The sequence below is a fragment of the Schistocerca cancellata genome, chromosome 4 (genome assembly GCF_023864275.1).
Source record: "Schistocerca cancellata isolate TAMUIC-IGC-003103 chromosome 4, iqSchCanc2.1, whole genome shotgun sequence".
NCBI lineage: Eukaryota > Metazoa > Arthropoda > Insecta > Orthoptera > Acrididae > Schistocerca > Schistocerca cancellata.
In genome coordinates, this window is record NC_064629.1 from 39,268,563 (window position 1) to 39,292,102 (window position 23,540).

At 40.2% G+C, this 23,540-nt stretch overlaps 1 protein-coding gene across 1 annotated transcript in view; it reads left to right on the plus strand.

Annotated features, from left to right (window-relative positions):
- LOC126183365 (structural maintenance of chromosomes protein 4-like) overlaps nt 1-23,540 on the plus strand; it is a 313,166-nt gene that overhangs the window by 69,929 nt on the left and 219,697 nt on the right. The window contains exon 6 of the mRNA XM_049925284.1: nt 6,997-7,184. Within this exon, the coding sequence (XP_049781241.1) occupies nt 6,997-7,184 (188 nt within the window). The remainder of the gene's footprint in view (nt 1-6,996; nt 7,185-23,540) is intronic.

The window sequence follows — 23,540 nt, forward strand, 5'->3', positions numbered from 1 at the left end:
ATTGCATGCTGTTAGTGCAAAAGTGGACAGTGATCAATGCCATATGATTCATGAGCTTCCCCACAAAACCGGATTAGCATACAACTGTGTCTCTCAACCTGAAGGAACACATGGGCATACAAAAAATAGCATCACGATGGGTTCCGCATGTCTTCACGGAAATGCAGAAATGGATGCATTACGGTGCTGCTCAGATGCCCTTGGAGGTCTGAGTGTGAAGTAGAGGCATTCTTAGGCCAAATCATAACACTGGATGAGACATGGGCCACATCGTATGAGCCAAAACTGAAATGCCAATCCAACAAATGGCGCCATTATGGGTTGCCACGTAGGTCAAAAGTGCATCAGAGTCCCAGTATGGTGAAAGTTATGGTGATTCCCGTGTATGACTGTGATGGTGTTATCCTAACGCATTACATTCCTTCACAGCAGACTGTCAGTGCACAGTATTACCATTCATTTTTGGAGCATCACCTGTGACCAGCTTTGCGAAAGAAGTGGCAACACTTTCTGCGCAACCCACCCATCATTTTGCACAACAATGTGAGGGGCCCATACAGCGCATGCTTGGCTACTCTGGTCGATGTACTGTACCATTTACCATACATCCAGACTTACCTGTTTGTGACCTTGATTTGATCTCAAAGATGAAGGAACCACTTTGTGGCATTCGCTTCAGAACTGTTCCAGGGATTCGACAGGCAGTAGAATGCTCCATTAACCATCACCAGAACAGGCTCTGCTAATGGTATGCTACACCTTCTGCATAACTGGCAACGGGTTCTACACAACACTGGTGTCTACTTTGAAGGACAGTAACAGGGAAAACATGTAACTCTTTTGTATCAGTTGTGAATAAATAGTTGACATTATTTAAGTTCCAACCCTCGTATATAAGTATGTTACAGTATATTGTGGAGATATGACTAAAACAGGCTGAAATTACCATATTTCTTGTAGCCATGCTAAAATGGTGATAAACAGCTTTCTACAATAGAGTCTGAAACATACTGGAAACTTGCAGAAATGAAAAAAAGTGAAGCACAGAAAGCACATGCAAATGGTGTAAAGTACCTGCTACAGTCATGCACAGTAGCTGTAGTTAATTGCCTGAGCTATAAAAAATAACCAAGGTTAGCACATATGATAAATGAGGACTGAGGACAACTCACTGAATAGTGGAGACATTTGTTAATAAACAGCCACACAAAAAATGAAAGATTTGCCAGGTTTTGGACAAAATGTTTAATGAACTAAAGTATAAATACAGGTGTGTGCATGCTGCCCCCCTCCCCCCACTACTCCCCTGTCCACTCACTACCCCCCACCATCCCTTCCACTTACCCCTGCTGCCCTGCACACCCTCCCTCCCCACTCAAAGTGGTGTCCATACTTTGCAAGCCACCTGGCAGTGTGTGGCAGAGAGTACCTTGAGTGTATCTATCAGTTCTCCCTTCTATTCCAGTCTCGTATTGTTCGTGGAAAGAAAGATTGTCGGTATGCTTCTGTGTGAGCTCTAATCTCTCTGATTTTATCCACATGGTATTTTTGGGAGATACATATAGGAGGTGTAGGAGGGAGCAATATACCGTTTAACTCCTCGAACGTATGTTCTCGAAACTTCAACAAAGGCCCGTACCGAGCTGCTGAGTGTCTCTCTTGTGGAGTCTTCCACTGGAGTTGTAGAATTTTAGAACATGTCTTTTGCTCGAGTATCATGTCGTTTTTGGAAACTCAGAATCTACTATGTAGGAATCAACATGGATTCCGGAAACAGCGATCGTGTGAAACCCAACTCGCTTTATTTGTTCATGAGACCCAGAAAATATTAGATACAGGCTCCCAGGTAGATGCCATTTTCCTTGACTTCCGGAAGGCGTTCGATACAGTTCCGCACTGTCGCCTGATAAACAAAGTAAGAGCCTACGGAATATCAGACCAGCTGTGTGGCTGGATTGAAGAGTTTTTAGCAAACAGAACACAGCATGTTGTTCTCAATGGAGAGACATCTACAGACGTTAAAGTAACCTCTGGCGTGCCACAGGGGAGTGTTATGGGACCATTGCTTTTCACAATATATATAAATGACCTAGTAGATAGTGTCGGAATTTCCATGCGGCTTTTCGCGGATGATGCTGTAGTATACAGAGAAGTTGCAGCATTAGAAAATTGTAGCGAAATGCAGGAAGATCTGCAGCGGATAGGCACTTGGTGCAGGGAGTGGCAACTGACCCTTAACATAGACAAATGTAATGTATTGCGAATACATAGAAAGAAGGAGCCTTTATTGTATGATTATATGATAGCGGAACAAACACTGGTAGCAGTTACTTCTGTAAAATATCTGGGAGTATGCGTGCGGAACGATTTGAAGTGGAATGATCATATAAAATTAATTGTTGGTAAGGCGGGTACCAGGTTGAGATTCATTGGGAGAGTCCTTAGAAAATGTAGTCCATCAACAAAGGAGGTGGCTTACAAAACACTCGTTCGACCTATACTTGAGTATTGCTCATCAGTGTGGGATCCATACCAGATCGGGTTGACGGAGGAGATAGAGAAGATCCAAAGAAGAGCGGCGCGTTTCGTCACAGGGTTATTTGGTAACCGTGATAGCGTTACGGACATGTTTAGCAAACTCAAGTGGCAGACTCTGCAAGAGAGGCGCTCTGCATCGCGGTGTAGCTTGCTCGCCAGGTTTCGAGAGGGTGCGTTTCTGGATGAGGTATCGAATATATTGCTTCCCCCTACTTATACCTCCCGAGGAGATCACGAATGTAAAATTAGAGAGATTAGAGCGCGCACAGAGGCTTTCAGACAGTCGTTCTTCCCGCGAACCATACGCGACTGGAACAGGAAAGGGAGATAATGACAGTGGCACGTAAAGTGCCCTCCGCCACACACCGTTGGGTGGCTTGCGGAGTATAAATGTAGATGTAGATGTAGAGTTTATCTATCATCTCTGTAAAGCTTTCACGATTACTTAATGATCCTGTAACAAAGCACGCTGCTCTCCGTTGGGTCTTCCCTATCTCTTCTATCAACCCTATCTGGTACGGATCCAACACTGGTGAGCAGTATTCAAGCAGTGGGCAAACAAGTGTACTGTAACCTACTTCCTTTGTTTTTGGACTGAATTTCAAGAAACACGGCATCTACCTGGGAACCCATGTCTATGGCCCTCTGAGTCTTACATTAGGCAGCCTAAAAAGCTGAATGCCAGCATTGCAGTTTGGCAGGTACGATAGGGTGAGAGTTTATGTCTAGGTGAGAGGCAGAAGATGTAGGGGATAGGACTGCAGGAGGAAGAGGCTGCAGGTTCATTGGAGAGGGATGTGACACACAAGAGCTTGCGAGTTCATGAGACACCCAATGATGAGAAGAGATGGTCGGGTAGGGTACAGGACAGTGAAAGGGGGCAATGATGGTGAAGTGAAGTGCTGCACGAACTCACGAGCTCTAGTGCCCATGTGTCACATTCCTATCTTGTGCTCCTGCTGCCTCTCCCTCCTGCATATACCTTTGCTGAAAGCTAGCAAAGTTTTCATTCTCTTTTGTGAGCCTGTCAACCATGCATTGCCTCTATGCTGAGTTGTCTCCTTTATTCTTAAAAATTTACTAAGTAGTTAGTGATTTGCTGTGTCTTATGAGTTGCAGATACAAACTGAGTGAATGTAAATTCTTCTGAATTGTCAAATTACCCATGGTGTCAAAATTTGTGATGCTGAAAACTCAGTGTCAGGTGTTACTCACAGTAGTGAATGAATGTTAATCGGTCAAAACAGCATTCTACTTCTGTCACCTTGCAGTAACTATAACACAGTAATATTTGTGAAGTTTATAACAAGAAAATGACACACAAACCTTTCAATAATATGTAGGGGCTGTCAGCCATTTCATTAACTTGATCAGTTTTCTTAGGAGTCAATGACATAAAACTTCATTCTTCTAGGGAAAAACAACAAATGCTGGAAAGATTCCCTGTTGTGGAAAAGGATTTAATGCTGGCCAAAGATGAAAAGAAACAACTGGCACATGAAGAGGAAATATGTTCAAAACAACTGCATGTTATTCGAATGAAATTACATGAAGCTCATCAAACAATGAGAAAATCAGTTTCAAGTAATAAAGTTGTTGAATATTTGATGAACTGCAAGTTGGAGAATAAGTTACCAGGTTTCTTTGGAAGATTGGTATGTCATTGTACAGGAAATATGCAATTTTCATTGACTTTTTCCCAGTTGATGTGTGTAATTCTTAAAGCTCTCTCAACTTTTTCATGTGAAACATTGCAGGGAGACCTTGGTACCATAGACAAGATGTACGATGTGGCAGTTTCAACAGCCTGTGGTTATTTAAACCATATGGTAGTTGATACAGTGAAAACAGCACAGGAAAGTATAGAGCTGTTGCGTCAGTCAAACATCGGCCAGGCATCATTCATTGCTCTTGAATACCAACAAAAGTATCATTCACGCTGTTACACTCGGCCGGAAACGTTTGTATTCCCTTCTTTAGTTAATGCCAGCCAGTTGGTTTTAAGAATTAGAATTAATAAGTGCCATGCACTTTAGTGAATATATGGTTTTGCTTTTTTGTCAGTTTGTCAATAAGAAATTATTTGTTTGACTAAATAAGAGCTGGGAAGGAAGATACAGAGATGGGGAGGCTGAAGAGCCAGTAAACCTGTGGCAAATATGCATAAATGATTGTATCAAATTAACACCACCACTGTAATTGCCAGGGCAGTTATAATATGCTGAATGACATCTTTTGTGCTAGCAGAAGAGCCAACACCATGTTAAGAGTGGAGGCCGAAATGCACGCGTTTTAGCTCACGCAGGCTGGCGTAAGGAGGGAAGAACTATACTGATGTGAGCTCTGGAGCATGACAAGGAATGAGAATTCAGAAAGTGGACATAATTAGTTTGATACTTAGCTTTAATCCATTAATGATGAACGTTGCTCTTGATGGTACATGATTCACAATATTATCTGTTCAGAATACATTCTTGAAGATAGTAATTATAGTAACTGAATATGATGCCTTGCTAGGTCGGAGCAAATGATGTAGCTGAAGGCTATGCTAAACTGTCATCTCTGCAAATGAGTGTGTATGTAGACAGTGAACCATTGCTAGCAAAGTCAGCTGTACAACTGGGGTGAGTGCTAGGGAGTCTCTCTAGACTAGACCTGCCATGTGGCGGCGCTCGGTCTGCAATCACTGATAGTGGCGACACATGGGTCCAATGTATACTAATGGACCATGGCCGATTTAAAGGCTACCACCTAGCAAGTGTGGTGTCTGGTGGTAACACCACAACATCTATAATGGTATTGAAGATATCATACAACATATTTGCTATCAACATAGTGCAAATAAATTAAAAGTTTATTTAAACATATTAATACCTGATGCTTCAAAAGATTCAGTAGTGTGGTTTCACAATTTAAACATGCATTTGTTATATAATGTCAATTGGTTATGAAGGTACCTTCATACATCCAATCTCTCACACTTAGCAGGGTAGTGCAGGGTTTCACTGGTTCAAACCCCACATATAGCCATCCTGATTTAGGTTTCCCATAATTTCCCTAAATCTCTTAAGGCAAATTCTGGGAAGGTTCCATCAAAAGGGCATGGCCACTTTCCTTTTTCATCCTTCCCTAATTTGAGCTTGTGCTCCATCTCTAATGATCTCATTGTCAAAGGGACTTCGAACACTAATCTCCCTCTCCTCCAATCACACACAGGACATTTTTTGATTCATTTACTAATACCCATGACATAGAGTTATTCATAAGATGATGTAAAGCTTTGTAGCTGCTTGTGACTATGACAATTTAATCACCATGACTTGTAACAAGCCAATGTGATAATTGCTAATTTACGTCATATTTATTTTTACATCTACATTTATACTCCGCAAGCCACCCAACGGTGTGTGGCAGAGGGCACTTTACGTGCCACTGTCATTACCTCCCTTTCCTGTTCCAGTCGCGTATGGTTCGCAGGAAGGACGACTGTCTGAAAGCCTCCGTGCACGCTCTAATCTCTCTAATTTTACATTCGTGATCTCCTCGGGAGGTTTTTATAGTCAGTTTTTATAGTCAGTATTGATTGGATCACTGGCAGCAGTGTGTAAATCATTTGACACACTGATTTTACAGTCTAGTGACTACTTTCTAAAAATTGTCCTTAACCCCCCAAGTCGGCATGCCTGCATATAAAGTGCACCAACCAAAATTAAAATGATTTTGCGTGGTTCCATTTTTGTTTCACAGTTGCAAACCCATACCTATTCCTTCATTACTCCATCGGGTAGCACAGCAATAAATTTTGTTGTCATGTGTCCAATCAAGCAGCAGTAATATAAAATAAAAGTAATCTAGGTGAGAAAAAATTTATGATGTGTGCAAAAAAAATGACCCCACCTACCAACATGATCCCACACTGAAGCAGTTGTCTAAGAGATAATTAGTAATCAAATAAGTGGCTGGCTGAGATTTGATACAACTGCACTGTTTAATGCTTTGAGTGGGCCATTACTGTCTCTGTAACACCTGTCCTTTGCAACAGTGTGTTATAGTAAAAATTTATTTCAGTATTGTTTAATATAACAGTGATTTAACTCATATTATGTAAGTTTCTTTTCTTGTTATTTAATTAAATTAAGATCACACTGTAATTTTGATAATACATGTTTACCTTGGTAACATAAAGACAGCTATTCTATACATGGTGCAAAGTGCGCCAAGGACCCACTTGTATTATGAAAAACGGTGCCCCTGCTTGAGGGTTAATGTTATGAATGGGAAGGAAACTGAACCATAGTAATGACTGCACTATAATATTGATTACTTGAGGTTGTTAGTAGGGCAATGACATAAAGTCAATTAAATATATTTTGTGGCATTCCTTTGGCATTTTACCCGGATGTAATTGTCAAATTTGCTTACTTTTCAAGTGTACATAAAAAAATCAATATTTTTCAGGCCTGAGAATGCACCACGGTTAATTGACTTAATCAAATTAGCAGATGAGAGAGTTCGTGTGGCATTTTACTTTGCTCTACGTAACACACTTGTTGCAAATGATGTAGCCCAAGCAACAAGAGTTGCTTTTTCTGGAGGAAGTCGTTACAGAGTAGTTAATTTACAAGGACACATCATTGAAGCTACAGGTGATTAATTCAGAATTATTATCAACTGTCTCCCATGTTTAATATGACTAATTTTGTAGAAATTTTGAACATCAAGCATAGTTATGTAAGTGGGTGCCACAGGTGGGACTAATCAGCACTGTCATTACAAACCTGCAACACATATTCACATGAAGTGTTTCCTTTTTCACAGTGAAGTTTAGATGCACAAAATTTCCAGAATCCACTATAAGCTAACATACACTGATCTTCAGACAACCTTGAGCACTGAAGACAATCAAATGAAGTGACAGCAATACTTCACTGGAGGATTGAATAATTTATGAGTTACTTTATGCATTATAACTGTTTTGCAAAATCTGTAGAAAACTGGTATCCTCTGCTGAGTAACTGCCTGTCACCCACACACACGTCATTAATAAAGGTCAGGCACTCTTTCACATGATCAATAGAAAGATGCCACTAAACAATGAAAAATTTCAGACACTTTGGAGTAATGGTGTGCTGGGTTATATGACACTGTAATGGCAGTGTGTGTGTGTGTGTGTGTGTGTGTGTGACAAAACATTTTAGGCATTCATCTGTTAGGAGTGAATACAAGGTAATGCGTTTATTTTTGTAACTTGCAAAATTAAGAAATCTCACTGATGCAATTTCAGAATATTCATTCAGTAAGTGATATCACTACATTGTTCATGAAAATGACTTACATGTAGATGGAAAAGAAATAATAAATTGTGATGGATTTCTTGAACTTTGAATGAACATTATAGCTCTATAAATTGGATATGCATGCATGCACATGCACTGACACACTGTAATCTGCCTCCTGCAGCTTACTTAATTTAACTGCTTCAGTGGCAGGTGTACATCTAATTTTTCATAATAACTATTTGGACTTGCGCCTGCAGTCCAGTTATTACTGTGTATCAGATGATTTTTTTTTTAATAACTAACTACGAAAACGCATAGCAGGTGCAGTTCTTTTACCAATTTTTGAATGTGTTGACAAATTTTAAAAATTAAACTGACAATGTGCATTAAAAAAACTGGTTTAAGACTGTGCTCATATTCTCTCTGCCATGGTCCTTAAACATAATCAATGTAGTACTGATGGTGTCTATGTCAACTACACATGCAGCATCACACACCACTCATACCTTTGCAGAAGAGACATTTAAATGAGCCACGATGACCCTCTGCTATAGAGGGCTTGCCATATGCCACCAGGTGGTGTTATACACACCACCAGAGGGTGCTGAACTTGCATTACCGCAAAGAGACCACAGAGTACAAAGTTATAGAGCTGCTAAAAGTTTTGGGATTGTGATATGCACATACACAGATGGTGGTAGTATATCATACACAAATTATAAATGGGGAGTGCATAGGCAGAGCTGTCACTTGTACTCGGGTGAATCCAGAGAAAAGGTTTCAGGCCTGATTATGGCCACACAGTGGGAATTAAGAGAATTCAAATGCAGAATGATAGTTTGAGCTAGGTGCATGGGACATTCTATTTCAGAAATCATTAGGGAATTCAATATTCTGAGCTATTTAGCGTAAAGAATGTGCTACGAACACCAAATTTCAGGCATTACCTCTCACAATGGACAATGCAGTGGCTGACACTTTCACTTAATGATCAAGAGCAGTGACATTTGTATAGAGTTGTCAGCACTAGCAGATGAGCAACATTGCATGAATTACTGGAGAAATCAATGTGAGATGTACAATGCACACATCTTGTAGGACAGTGCAGTGAAATTTGACATTAATGGGCAATGACAGTAGATGACTGACATGAGCACCTTTGCTACCACCACATCATCTCTTGCAGAGCCGCCACCGACATTCTGCTTATGTCATCTGCTCAGATTCCCTGAGCGCCATCCAGAGCCTCAGTGATCCGTACCCGGTTCACCCTTTCGTACACCGGATCCAACGCTCTCTTCAGCAGCTGGTGGACGTTGGTTCTCCGGTTAGCTTTGTGGGTTCCTGGCCATGTCGGTATCCCTGGGAACGAAGCTGCAGATGCCGCGGCCAAGGCTGCGGTCCTCCAGCCTCGGACAGCTTCTTGTTGTGTCCCTTCGTCCGATTTTAGCAGGGTCATTTGTCGGCGCATTGTGTCGCTGTGGCATGCCGATTGGGCTGCACTTACCGACAACAAGCTTCGGGCCTTAAAACCTCTTCCCGTGGCTTGGACGTCCTCCTCACGCCCTTCTCGGCGGGAGGAGGTCGTTTTAGCCCGGTTAAGAATTGGACACTGCCGGTTCAGCCATCGCCATCTGCTGACGGCTGCGCCGGCGCCGTTCTGCCCATGTGGGCACTTGCTGACGGTTAGACACATTTTAATGTCCTGTCCAGATCTTAACACAATGCGCCTCGATCTTAACCTGCCTAATACTTTCGATGCCATTTTAGCGGATGACCCACGAGCAGCTGCTCGTGTTCTTTGTTTTATCAATTTGACAAACCTCGCTAAGGACATTTGATGATGTTGTTTTTTAATCCTATGCCTGTCAGTCTGTCTTTTATCGTGTTTTCCCTTTTAGTTGTTGTTGTCAACTTGTGCCTCGCGGTGCATTCTTATAGTAGTCAGGGCGCTAATGACCATTGAAGTTGTGCGCCCTAAAACCACAAAAAAAAAAAAAAAAAAATCTCTTGCAGCACCTCTCCTGGGCTCATGACCATATCAGTTGGACCCTAAATGACTAGGAAACCATAGCCTTGTCAGATGAGTCCCAATTTCATTTGGTAACAGCACCCATAAACCACAGACCTTGCTGTTGGTGGGGAGGCTTGCATGCCTCAGCGATACAGATGGCCGTATTGTAGGTGCAACCACAATGGAGGGGTATCTGTTGAGAGGACAGACAATTTTGTGATTCCTGAAGAGGGGCAGCAGCCTTTTCAGTAGTTGCAGGAGCAACAGTCTAAACGATTGGCTGATCTGGCCTTGTAATACTAACCAAAACGGTCTTCCTGTGCTGGTACTGTAAACGGCTGAAAGCAAGGGGAAACTACAGCTGTAATTTTTCCCGAGGGCATGCAGCTTTACTGTGTGGTTAAATGATGATGGCGTCCTCTTGGGTAAAATATTCCAGAGGTAAAATAAACCCCCATTCGGATCTCCGTGCGGGGACTACTCAGGAGGACGTCATTATCAGGAGAAAGAAAACTGGCATTCTACGGATTGGAGCGTAGAATGCCAGATCCCTTAATTGGGCAGGTAGGTTAGAAAATTTAAAAAGGGAAATGGATAGGTTAAAGTTAGATATAATGCGAATTAGTGAAGTTTAGTGGCAGGAGAAACAAGACTTTTGGTGAGGTGAATACAGGGTTAAAAATACAAAATCCAATAGGGGTAATGCAGGAGTAGGTTTAATAATGAATAAAAAAAAATAGGAGTGTGGGTAAGCTACTACAAACAACATAGTGAACGCATTATTGTGGCCAAGATATACACGAAGCCAACACCTGCTACAGTAGTACAAGTTTATATGCCAGCTAGCTCTGCGGATGACAAAGAAATTGATTAAATGTATGACGAGATAAAAGAAATTATTCAGGTAGTGAAGGAGGACAAAAATGTAATAGTCATGGGTGACTGGAATTCGAGAGTAGGAAAAGGGGGAGAAGGAAACATAGCAGATGAATATGGATTGGGTGTAAGAAATGAAAGAGGAAGCTGTCTGGTAGAATTTTGCACAGAGCATAACTTAATCATAGCTAACACTTGGTTCAAGAATCATGATAGAAGGTTGTAGACATGGAATAATCCTGGAGATACTAGAAGGTATCAGATAGATTACATAATGGTTACATAATGGTAAGACAGAGATTTGGGAACCAGGTTTTAAATTGTAAGACATTTCCAGGGGCAGATGTGGACTCTGACCACAATCTAGTGGTTATGAACTGTAGATTAAAACTGAAGAAACTGCAAAAAGATGGGAATTAAAGGAGATGGGACCTGGATAAACTGACTAAACCAGAGGTTTTACAGTGTTTCAGGGAGGTCGTAAGGGAACAATTGACAGGAATAGGGGAAAGAAATACAGTAGAAGAAGAATGGGTAGCTCTGAGGGATGAAGTAGTGAAGGCAGCAGAGGATCAAGTAGGTAAAAAGACGAGGGCTAGTAGAAATCCTTGAGTAACAGAAGAAATATTGAATTTAATTGATGAAAGAAGAAAATATAAAAATGCAGTAAATGAAGCAGGCAAAAAGGAATACAAACGTCACAAAAATGAGATCGACAGAAAGTGCAAAACGGCTAAGCAGGGATGGCTAGAGGACAAACGCAAGGATGTAGAGGCTTATCTCACTAGGGGCAAGATAGATACTGCCTACAGGAAAATTAAAGAGGGCTTTGGAGAAAAGAAAGCCAGTCGTGTGAATATCAGGAGCTCAGATGGGAACACAGTTCTAAGTAAAGAAGGGAAAGCAGAAAGGTGGAAGGAGTATATAGAGGGTCTATACAAGAGCGATGTACTTGAGGATAATATTATGGAAATGGAAGAGGATGTAGATGAAGATTAAATGGAAGAAACGATACTGCATGAACAGTTTGACAGAGCACTGAAAGACCTAAATCAAAACAAGGCCCCGGGAGTAGACAACATTCCATTACAACTACTGACGGCCTTGAGAGAGCCAGTCCTGACAAAACTTTACCATCTGGTGAGCAAAATGTATGAGACAGGCGAAATACCCTCAGACTATAAAAATATAATAATTCCAATCCCAAAGAAAGGAGGGGTTGACAGATGTGAAATTACTGAACTATCAGTTTAATAAGTCACAGCTGCAAAATGCTAATGCAAATTCTTTACAGATGAATGGAAAAACAGTTAGAAGCCAACCTCGGGGAAGATCAGTTTGGATTCCGTAGAAATATTGGAACACGTGAGGCAATACTGACCCTACGACTTATCTTAGAAAATAGATTAAGGAAAGGCAAACCTACGTTTCTAGCATTTTTATACATAGAGAAAGCTTTTGACAATGTTGACTAGAATACTCTCTTTCAAATTCTGGAGGTGGCAGGGGTAAAATACAGGGAGCAAAAGGCTATTTACAATTTGTGCAGAAACCAGATGGCAGTTATAAGAGTTGAGGGACATGAAAGGGAAGCAGTGGTTGGGAAGGGAGTGAGACAGGGTTGTAGCCTCTCCCCGATGTTATTCAATTTGTATATTGAGCAAGCAGTAGTGGAAACAAAAGAAAAATTTGGAATAGGTATTAAAATCCATGGGGAAGAAATAAAAACTTTGAGGTTAGCCGATGACATTGTAATTCTGTCAGAGACAGCAAAGGACTTGGAAGAGCAGTTGAATGGAATGGACAGTGTCTTGAAAGGAGGATATAAGATGAACAACAACAAAAGCAAAACGAGAATAATGGAATGTATTTGAATTAAATCTGGTGATGCTGAGGGAATTAGATTAGGAAATACAATGAAACTTAAAGTGCAGATAATCTCATGATTGAAAATGTAAATAATCAGTGAAAAGAAGTGTAAAGTATTGATAGTTAGGAATCCACTCAACCAGTGACACACAGTGTAAATACGTAAAAGCTGACATTGCAGCTATTCACCAATAAGTAATGTGCATAATGTCGTGTACTAACACAGGGAAGAGAGACTATGCGATTTGTGGTCATCTGCAACTACATCTACAAATATACTCCACAAGCCACTGTAAGGTGCATGGCAGTGGGTACCTCGTACTACTACTACTACTACTACTACTACTACTACTACTACTACTAGTACTACTACTACTAGTACTATTTCTAGTACTACTACTACTACTACTACTACTACTACTACTACTACTACCACCTGTCATTTCTTCTCCTGTTACACATGCAAACAGAGCAAGGGCAAAAGGACTGTCTGTACACCTCCGTATGAGCCCTAATTTCTCGTGTCTTATCTTTGTGGTTCTTACACATGATGTATGTTGGCAGGAACAGAATCATTCAGCAGCCACTTTCAAATGACAGCTATCTAAATTTTCTCAATAGTGTTTCCTGAAACTAACAGCACCTTTCCTCCATGGATTCCCATTTGAGTTCCTGATGCATCTCCACAACACTTCTGTGTTGTTCAAACCTACTGGTAACAAATCTAGCAGCCCCCCTCTGAATAGCTTCAATGTCTTACTTCAATCTGACCTGGAATGGATCCGAAACACTCGAGCAGTACTCAAGGATAGATTGCACCAGTGTCCTATATGCAGTCTCCTTTACAAGTGAACCACTCTTTCCTAAAATTCTCCCAGTAAACTGAAGTTGACTATTTGCCTTCCCTACTACAGTTTTTGCATGCTCGTTCCACCACATATCACTTTGCAAAGTTGTCCCCAGATATTTAAATTACTTGACTGTGTCAAGCTGGACACTAGTAATACTGTATACAAATATTACAGGTTTGTTCTTCCTACTAATCTCCATTAACTTGCATTTTTCCACATTTAGGGCTAGCTGTAATTCATCACTCCAATTGTAAACATTGTTTGTCATCTTGTATCTTCCTACAGTCACTCAACTCTGACACCTTACTGTAAACCATGGAATCATCAGCAAACAACTGCAGACTGCTGCCCATCACATCTGCCAAATCATTTATGTATACAGAGAACAGCAGCGGTCCCATCACACTTCCCTGTGTCACTCCTGACAATACCCATGTTTCAGATGAACACCTGCCATTGAGGACAGAATACTGTATTATATTATTTACAAAGTATTCAAGCCACTTGCATATCTGTGAACTTACTCTGTATGCTCATACCTTCATTAACAGGCTGCAGTGGGGCATTGTGTCAAATGCTTTCCAGAAATCTAGAAATATGGAATCTGCTTGTTGCACTTCATTCATAGTTCTCAGTATATCATGTGAGAAAGAGGCATGCTGAGTTTCTCATCAGCAATGCTTTCTAAAACGATACTGATCTGTGGAAATAAGCTGCTTAGCCTCAAGAAAGTTTATTACATTCAAATTGAGAATGTGTTCAATGATTCTGCTGCAGACAGAAGTTAGGGATATCAGTCTGTAATTTTGTGGGTCCATTCTTTTACCTTTCTTATATACTGGTGTCACCTGCACTTTCTTTTACAGTCACTTGAGGCTTTGTGCTGGACAAGAGACACACAATAAATGCAAGCTGGGTAAGGGGCCAATATCATAGAGTAATCTTCATAAAATTGATGTGGGATTCCATTTGGATCTGGTGATTTGTTTTCAAATCTTTCATTTGCTTCTCTACACCAGGTATGCTTATTTCTATGTCATCCATATGGGAGTCTTTGTGATGGTCAAATGACTGTATGTTTGTACAGTTCTCCTGTGTGAATGATTTCTTGAACGTGAAATTTAAAACTTTGGCTTTTGTTTTTGGCTTTTGTTTTGCTATCTTAAACAGTCACACCAGACTGGTCAACAAGCGAGTGAATGGAAGCCTTAGACTTGCTTTATCTGTCTTACATAAGACCTGAATTTTTTCAGGTTCCTGGCTAGATCTTTCATTAAGGTGTAATGCATAGATCTTTTCACAGACACACAAATCTCTACTAACCTTTGTTCGTCATCATTTGTGTGTTTCCTTTTGAACCTAGAGTGCAACATCCTCTGCTTTCTTAGCACCTTACAAATTTTATTATTAAACCATCCATCCTTCATCCACTTACTAGGCACATAACTCTCCAGACCACAATTTATAATCTGCTTAAACTTTGCCCTTAATTCCTCTCTATCCATCTTACTGCTACTAAGTGATGCCAATCCATGGTCTATGCTAGATGTTAATAACTGCTTATCTGCTCTACATAGCAGAAAACTTTCCTAGCCTTCTTGACTGATTTATTAACTTCTGTAATCACAGTTGCTATAATGAAATCATGATTTCTAATCCCCATTTCTATACTGACATTGTCAACAAGGCCCAGTAGCAACAAGGTTTAAGATATTTCCATTGGGTGTGGGCTGCCAAGCTAGCTGCTCAAGGCAGTTTAAAAAAAAAAAAAATTGTTCAGAAGTATTTTGCACGATTGTCTGTCTGTAACCCCCCACCCCCCCTCCCCCACAATGAATCCATTGATGTCCCAGTCTGTATTCAGCAGGTTGAAGTCACCTCCAACTAGTATTGAACAATTTGAATATTTACGCGCTACTGACCATAGACTTTCTTTGAATGAATCTAGAACAGCCACACTCAATTTCGACCTCAATGGAGACAACATTTTTGTCAACTGCAATGAAAACTCCCCCTACCATGGCCTCTAATCTGTCTTTCTAATACATGTTCCATGACTTGCTAAATATCTCAGAGTTTTCCACTCTGGGTTTAAGCCAGCTCCCAGTCCCAAGAATAATTTGAGTGCAAGAACCTTCCTGGAGGGCAGTAAATTTGGGAACTTTATTATAAATACTTCAAAAGTTAACTGATAAAGTTGTAACAGTTGAAATGTCTATATTCTGAACCCTGTTTGACTTCTCTTGCTGTTAACTGACTGGCGAGTGTTCATCAGGGCACCTCAAACTACCACCTAGACGGAAAAAAAAACCACTCCATGTGCACTCCACAAGTTATCTGCTACCAAAGTAGCTGCTTAATTTGTGTAGTGCACCCCTGACCCATCAAGAGGAGGCTTATAAATCTCTACACAAAAACACAGCTCCAGAAATCTGCAGCCATGACTGTCAGAGTTGACGAAGCCTTCGGTTGATATACTCCACTCAGCTTGCGGCATTGCTGGGTTAAAATTCACGTAACCGCTTACTGCTTCTTTCGTCATACTGTCAACCACAAAATTCCACCTACCTCAGTATGGTGTCTGGTCACCAACCCACTTCTCTGCAACATAGATACTGTTCTGGCAATGTTAAATGCAATGTTGAAGAAAAACATCATCAATACTTACGTTAGCACAGTCCGCATTAACTTTGTATCTAAATGTTATGTAAATATCTTATAACAATTTTTGATGTCAAAATATGGCAATTAGTTCTTTATTTGCTTTAGTTACCAAATTAAATAGGTGCCATCAGCCCGCATTTAAAACTAACAGCTAATATCACTGTCCTCATCTCTCAGCTCATACCATCTAGTACTCATGCAAGACAGCCAGAAATGTACCAAAGTTCAACCTGAATTGTTGAGATTTTTACAGTTTATACTCAGCTACAACATGAGTTTTATATTCAGTCCTTTCCAGTGTATTTCTTTAAAAGAAGTTGCTTGCCAATTATTCCATAAACAATTACAAAATATGCCATGTGGAATTCTTCACAAAGGCCAAGACTTGGCACACATTTATCTATCCAACTAATTCCTTCACAAAGCTCAAATCTTCCAATCTGTCCGTAAATGCATCTGATTTCATGGCGATATAAAACACAAAATAGCAGTACCTTCTTCATTTTACACATAGCTTTTTCGGTAACATTCAACATGACTTGTGCGTCAGACAGTGAGAGTACGACTGCCTCCATGCCATTGCTCACAGCACATATACTACTTGATAGTGTGTGGGAAAGACTTCGCTCTGATTGGTTGATTAAATGAACAGCCAATCAGATCAGTCTTTCAAGATCATATTAGCCCCTAAACTTTTTTTACTCCAATCAACATTCACAGATGCATTTACATCATTTTATGCTGCAAATAGTAATAAAATGTTCAACCAAACCAAACCAAATGAAAACTAATCTTGAAATAACAGTAGAAAAAAAATTACTTTTCAAATACCTATTGTGGCTGCCTTCTTACAAAAACAAGCACACTTGGACATATGTCATCAGCAAGTAAGGGGAATTACAGCTTTTGTTGCAACAGCTTGTTGCACACTTTCTGTTGAGCAAGTAACATAATGTTCAACAGGAGATAATATTGAATCTTTACATATGTCCCACATACACACTTTCATTTATTTACACAACAAAACAAATAGTTATTAAATGAATATCAATTCTTACTGAATTCTCTATTAAGAGAAAGAAAAATAATTCACATTATTTAAGTATAAAAATTCAAACATACTGTCCTAACATTTTGTAAACTCTAGTTAAGATTCCAACTGATAGCAAAGGACAAACTGCTATGCATCTGAACTGCCTTTAATCTTACTAATGCCGATTTTTGGTATTTTTGATCATTTTCTCTAACTTCGAAAGCATCCCAGCCAGAAAGCTGATATTTTGCAACCAGCTTTTCTCTCTCTCTCTCTCTCTCTCTCTCTCTCTCTCTCTCTCTCTCTCTCTCTCTCTCTCTTTAATATAACAAAAGACTAAATAAAAAGTTTTTTCGAAATTGAATAAGATTTAGTATTGTTTATTTAAATTCTTAAGGGTTTGAATATTCTGTCTCTGGTGCTGATACAAGTGACGCTTCCCATGGTTGTGTTAGCAACAGGTGTGAGTGAATCACACAGAGATACAAGCGGCTGTCACCGCTACCAACTCCAAAGCTATGAGCCCGTACTGCAAGGTAGTTCACTTCAATAAAATACTATTGCATATTGACTTTGCGACGTTACACACCCCCTAAGATCCAAAAATTTCTTTTACGAATGTTTATGGTTCTTACAAAATATGGAGCGAATATTAATAATTTCAATATCTACATTCCTGGAAATTGAAATAAGAACACCGTGAATTCATTGTCCCAGGAAGGGGAAACTTTATTGACACATTCCTGGGGTCAGATACATCACATGATCACACTGACAGAACCACAGGCACATAGACACAGGCAACAGAGCATGCACAATGTCGGCACTAGTACAGTGTATATCCACCTTTCTCAGCAATGCAGGCTGCTATTCTCCCATGGAGACGATCGTAGAGATGCTGGATGTAGTCCTGTGGAACGGCTTGCCATGCCATTTCCACCTGGCTCCTCAGTTGGACCAGCGTTCGTGCTGGACGTGCAGACCGCGTGAGACGACGCTTCATCCAGTCCCAAACATGCTCAATGGGGGACAGATCCGGAGATCTTGCTGGCCAGGGTAGTTGACTTACACCTTCTAGAGCACGTTGGGTGGCACAGGATACATGTGGACGTGCATTGTCCTGTTGGAACAGCAAGTTCCCTTGCCGGTCTAGGAATGGTAGAACGATGGGTTTGATGACGGTTTGGATGTACCGTGCACTATTCAGTGTCCCCTCGACGATCCCCAGTGGTGTACGGCCAGTGTAGGAGATCACTCCCCACACCATGATGCCGGGTGTTGGCCCTGTGTGCCTCGGTCGTATGCAGTCCTGATTGTGGTGCTCACCTGCACGGCGCCAAACACGCGTATGACCATCATTGGCACCAAGGCAGAAGTGACTCTCATCGCTGAAGACGACACGTCTCCATTCGTCCCTCCATTCACGCCTGTCGCGACACCACTGGAGGCGGGCTGCACGATGTTGGGGCGTGAGCGGAAGACGGCCTAACGGTGTGCGGGACCGTAGCCCAGCTTCATGGAGACGGTTGCGAATGGTCCTCGGCGATACCCCAGGAGCAACAGTGTCCCTAATTTGGTGGGAAGTGGCGGTGCGGTCCCCTACGGCACTGCGTAGGATCCTACGGTCTTGGCGTGCATCCGTGCGTCGCTGCGGTCCGGTCCCAGGTCGACGGGCACGTGCACCTTCCGCCGACCACTGGCGACAACATCGATGTACTGTGGAGACCTCACGCCCCACGTGTTGAGCAATTCGGCGGTACGTCCACCTGGCCTCCCGCATGCCCACTATATGCCCTCGCTCAAAGTCCGTCAACTGCACATACGGTTCACGTCCACACTGTCGCGGCATGCTACCAGTGTTAAAGACTGTGATGGAGCTCCGTATGCCACGGCAAACTGGCTGACACTGACGGAGGTGGTGCACAAATGCTGCGCAGCTAGCGCCATTCGACGGCCTACACCGTGGTTCCTGTTGTGTCCGCTGTGCCGTGCGTGTGATCATTGCTTGCACAGCCCACTCGCAGTGTCCGGTGCAAGTATGGTGGGTCTGACACACCGGTGTCAATATGTTCTTTTTTCCATTTCCAGGAGTGTATATCAACACTGTCAAATCTAAAATAGTTCTTACAAAAACTCTATGTTGAACTAAAGTCTTTCACAAATAAACAGAATATTTCAGATTACATTATAACATTTATATAATTACATCAAATAACCATTGGCTAGGGCTTGATGGCATACAGAAAATTCTTATACAAAACAACTTTCAATTGTTTTCTCTCCCACAATGCAATACTACATCATTTTCTTTCAATTAAAATTTACAAAACACTCATGTGGAAACTTTTTCATTTTACAAATATTCTGTTTCATCACTTATGGAGCGTTCTAAAACTTCACTGAAACATAATCTTTTATGGCAGTACATGGGTTGTACATCCCTACAACACTTTTCCAAACAAAATTGGGGTCTCGACTACTTTCACTGATGAAACAAATGGGTGTGGATCACTGACATTAACATATGGCTCATATCATGGCCTGTCACTGGGTTACAGTGTTCAGCTCTCTCTCTCAACAATCAGGTTCTTTCTCAGTACCGTTTCCGGTTCTGTCATGTTATTCATACCAGCAATATACAATACATGTTAATGTCCATTCTTAGTATCTACCTCCTAACCTAACACACACATTTATCCTAATTACAAATTTCTCATTGCTTGACACTCAGATTCAGAGGTAAAAGCAAAACTTTGTCAAAAAACCTTTCAAAATATTTTTATTTTTTTTTCAAATTTTTACTGTAGTAACAGTTTCACTTTACTCATAACTCTTTCTTAGGCAAATTCATATTCATTATTAATCCAACAATTCTTTACATTTAGTATTAACTAACTCAGTGGAGAATGAATTGTCTCCCTCAAATCTTTAACAGTACCCGAAATTGGCACAATTACTGAAACTTTTTTAAAATCTGTTAATGATTAAGCAAGTTACTGTTACAAAACCTGCTGATTCACAAAAAAAAAAAAAAATTACTGCTTGACTTCATACAAATAAGCTATTGTACGCAAAGAAAAAATATAACATCATTACACATACTGAAAAACTACTTTCACCGCCCCCTTGTGGTTTTGTAAAAACATCATTACAAGTTATATAAGAAAAGCCAAAATCATTAAATTCACTGAAAATTCTTTCAGTCCACCTTCTGCAGTTCAGCAACATTTCCTATATACAACACAGAAAAAGAGAAAACAATTTCAGAAAATCGCTAAAATTACTTATGTCCTCTTCAGTAGCTTTGAAGCACATCTTACATATTACCATATACAAAGAATACCTATTTCACAGGAAGTCCTTATATAAATTTACTAAAAAAATCCCTTGCCCTCATCTGTGGTTTTAGCAAAGTCCTCGCACATATCCCATATACAAAAATTTACTGTGTTGTGGTTTGCTGACTGAAAATACTTTATGCCAGCTTCTGTGGCTTAAGCAATACCTATTACACACATCTTATATAATGAATACTCATCATTGTTGGTATACAGAATTACCAAAAGTCCTTGTAAAAAATTTGAACATGACTCATGCCACCTCTGTGGCTCTGTACATCTCATACACCATATTCCAAACAAATATAAAAAGTCCTTATAGAGGATTACTGAACCTACTAGCTCATTACTATGGCTCTTCATTACACATAACTTTGTGGCTCTCACAACACCTCTAATAAAAGCCAGTTACTGTGGCCCTTCATCATCTCATGATCCAACTTACAATATATATATATATACCTAAAAACAAAGATGATGTGACTTACCAAATGAAAGTGCTGGCAGGTCGACAGACACACAAACGAACACAAACATACACACAAAATTCATACACACAAAATTCCTTCGTGGAATGTTTCCTTCTATTATAACTAATATATATATAATAGAGGGAAACATTCCACGTGGGAAAAATATATTTATATTTATATTTAAAAAGAAAGATGTTGAGACTTACCCAACAAAAGCGCTGGCAGGTCGATAGACACACAAATAAACACAAACATACACACAAAACTCTAGCTTTCGCAACCAACGGTTGCCTCGTCAGGAAAGAGGGAAGGAGAAGGAAAGACAAAAGGATTGGGTTTTAAGGGAGAGGGTAAGGAGTCATTCCAATCCCGGGAGCGGAATGACTCCTTACCCTCTCCCTTAAAACCCAATCCTTTTGTCTTTCCTTCTCCTTCCCTCTTTCCTGACGAGGCAACCGTTGGTTGTGAAAGCTAGAGTTTTGTGTGTATGTTTGTGTTTATTTGTGTGTCTATCGACCTGCCAGCATCTTTCTTTTTATATATATATATATATATATATATATATATATATATATATATATATATATATATATATATATATATATATATATATATATATATATGATCATAACTCAGGCCAACATTTGTGGCTCTTCATTACCATAAAATAAATATATATTTTCATGGTCACTTCTGTGGTTCATCATTATTACCTATACCAAAATACTTATTAAACAGACATGAGATACAACAGGTCCTTACAGAAACTACTAAGCATAACTCGAGCCAACTTCTACAGCTCTCAAATTCATCAAACGCAACTTCATTCAAGAATTACTGACAATATTAAATACACTTAAGTCCACCTCTCTGTGGCTTTCAAGTCATCTCATTTACATTTATGTTAGTTTTGGTCACTATCTTAGTTCACTATTAGAACAAATGTGTCAATGTAGGTTTGTGTTGTTTGGTTGAAATACAGCTCTGCTGATCACCTAAGCCAGGGATAGGAGGGAGGAGCATTGTTGCCTCAGTCATCTCATCACTCAACAAGTCCGTAAGGAGATAGTATTATTACGAGTTCATACAAGGGCCTGGACAAGAATGGGAAGACAATATAAGGACGCTGTCAGTGGTTTAACCAAGAAACAGTGCTGGAAATTGGTTCTGCTTCTTTCTTGAGCCAGGGAAAAATGCAGGAAGCAGTTGCCTCAGTGTTCACAGGTCCATAACCCGTTGGTAGTGTTAAGTGGTAATACAAGGAACTGCAATGGGTAGATTGAAAAGTGTTCCTTCTGCACTCCCAAAGGAGGGGGGGAGGGGCTAGTAAGGATGCACACATTTAAGAGACAGGTAGGTGACCAGTTTACAAAAACCAAAACTGAAGGAATAAACCAATCATCTGGGCACTCTGCAGGCGCTAACCACAATGTTCAAGACACACAGCCCTGGAGGAATAAGACAGGACAGAGAATTGGGTAGTAATCCAATGTAGTTACTATGGTTTTAGACTTATTTCTGAATGTATCTCTTTAAATCAATAATTTTTCTTAATCCAAATAGTTTATGTGGCTTCACATACTCCAGTGTATAGGCATTAGCATGCGGTTTCTCTATAACTCTAAAGGGTCCTACATATTCATTTGTAAATTTTTTAATTTCAGCCATAAATTTCGTAGATTTTTCCTAAGTCTTTACTATCTCTAGATCACCAATCTGAAAGTTCGTTGGACTAGCTCTCACATCATGTTGCCTTTTTATTTCCAATGCCTTTTTTCTAATATTGGCATGAGCTACCTTCTTCTTTTCTTCCATAGCCAATTCTGTAATTTTAGGGAATTCCACTAAATAAAAAGGAGATTATTAGGTCTAATTCCCACCCATTAATTCTACTGGTGCTAAACCCGTGGCTTTGTGTTTCAGATTCTTAAGTACCTCCTCAAAATATTCCAAGTAGCTAGCCCTGGCAGAGTGTTTCTTATGACAGTCTGTTCTACAGAGATGATTAAGTTCTTTCATGATTCTTTCACACATGTTACCCTGTAGAAAATAGGCCGAAATGTTAATGTGTTCCACATTTTTCTTCTTTAAATATTTCTCAAAATGCTTAGAAATAAATTGAGGCCCATTATCTAACAAAATTGCTTTTGGAACCCCAATTTTACAAAATTTTATTTTCCAATTTACTCACTATTACCTTAGCACTGGCCTTTTTAATTGGATAAAATTTTACATACTAAGTAAAACCATCTACCAGTACAAACACCTACTCACAACCTCCTGTTGAGACTGGCAAAGGGCCAAAAAGATTCACTGCTGCTAAATCTAATTTGTTTTGAGGTTCCACAGAGTACATCTGTCCTTGCACAATTCTGGTGTTTACTTGTACCTTTTGACATCGGTCACAGTATTCTAGCCTCTTTTGCATTTGACGCCACATGTTATCACAAATCACCACTTCACCAATTTGGCAATACATTTATAGGCTCCGTAATGCCCATACTTCCCATGTATAAATCAATTAACAAATCCACATGTTTGGAGAAGTAAATGTGCCAGTTCTCCTCACTGTTCTTTCTCCTTCTGAAAAGTATATCTTTGTGCA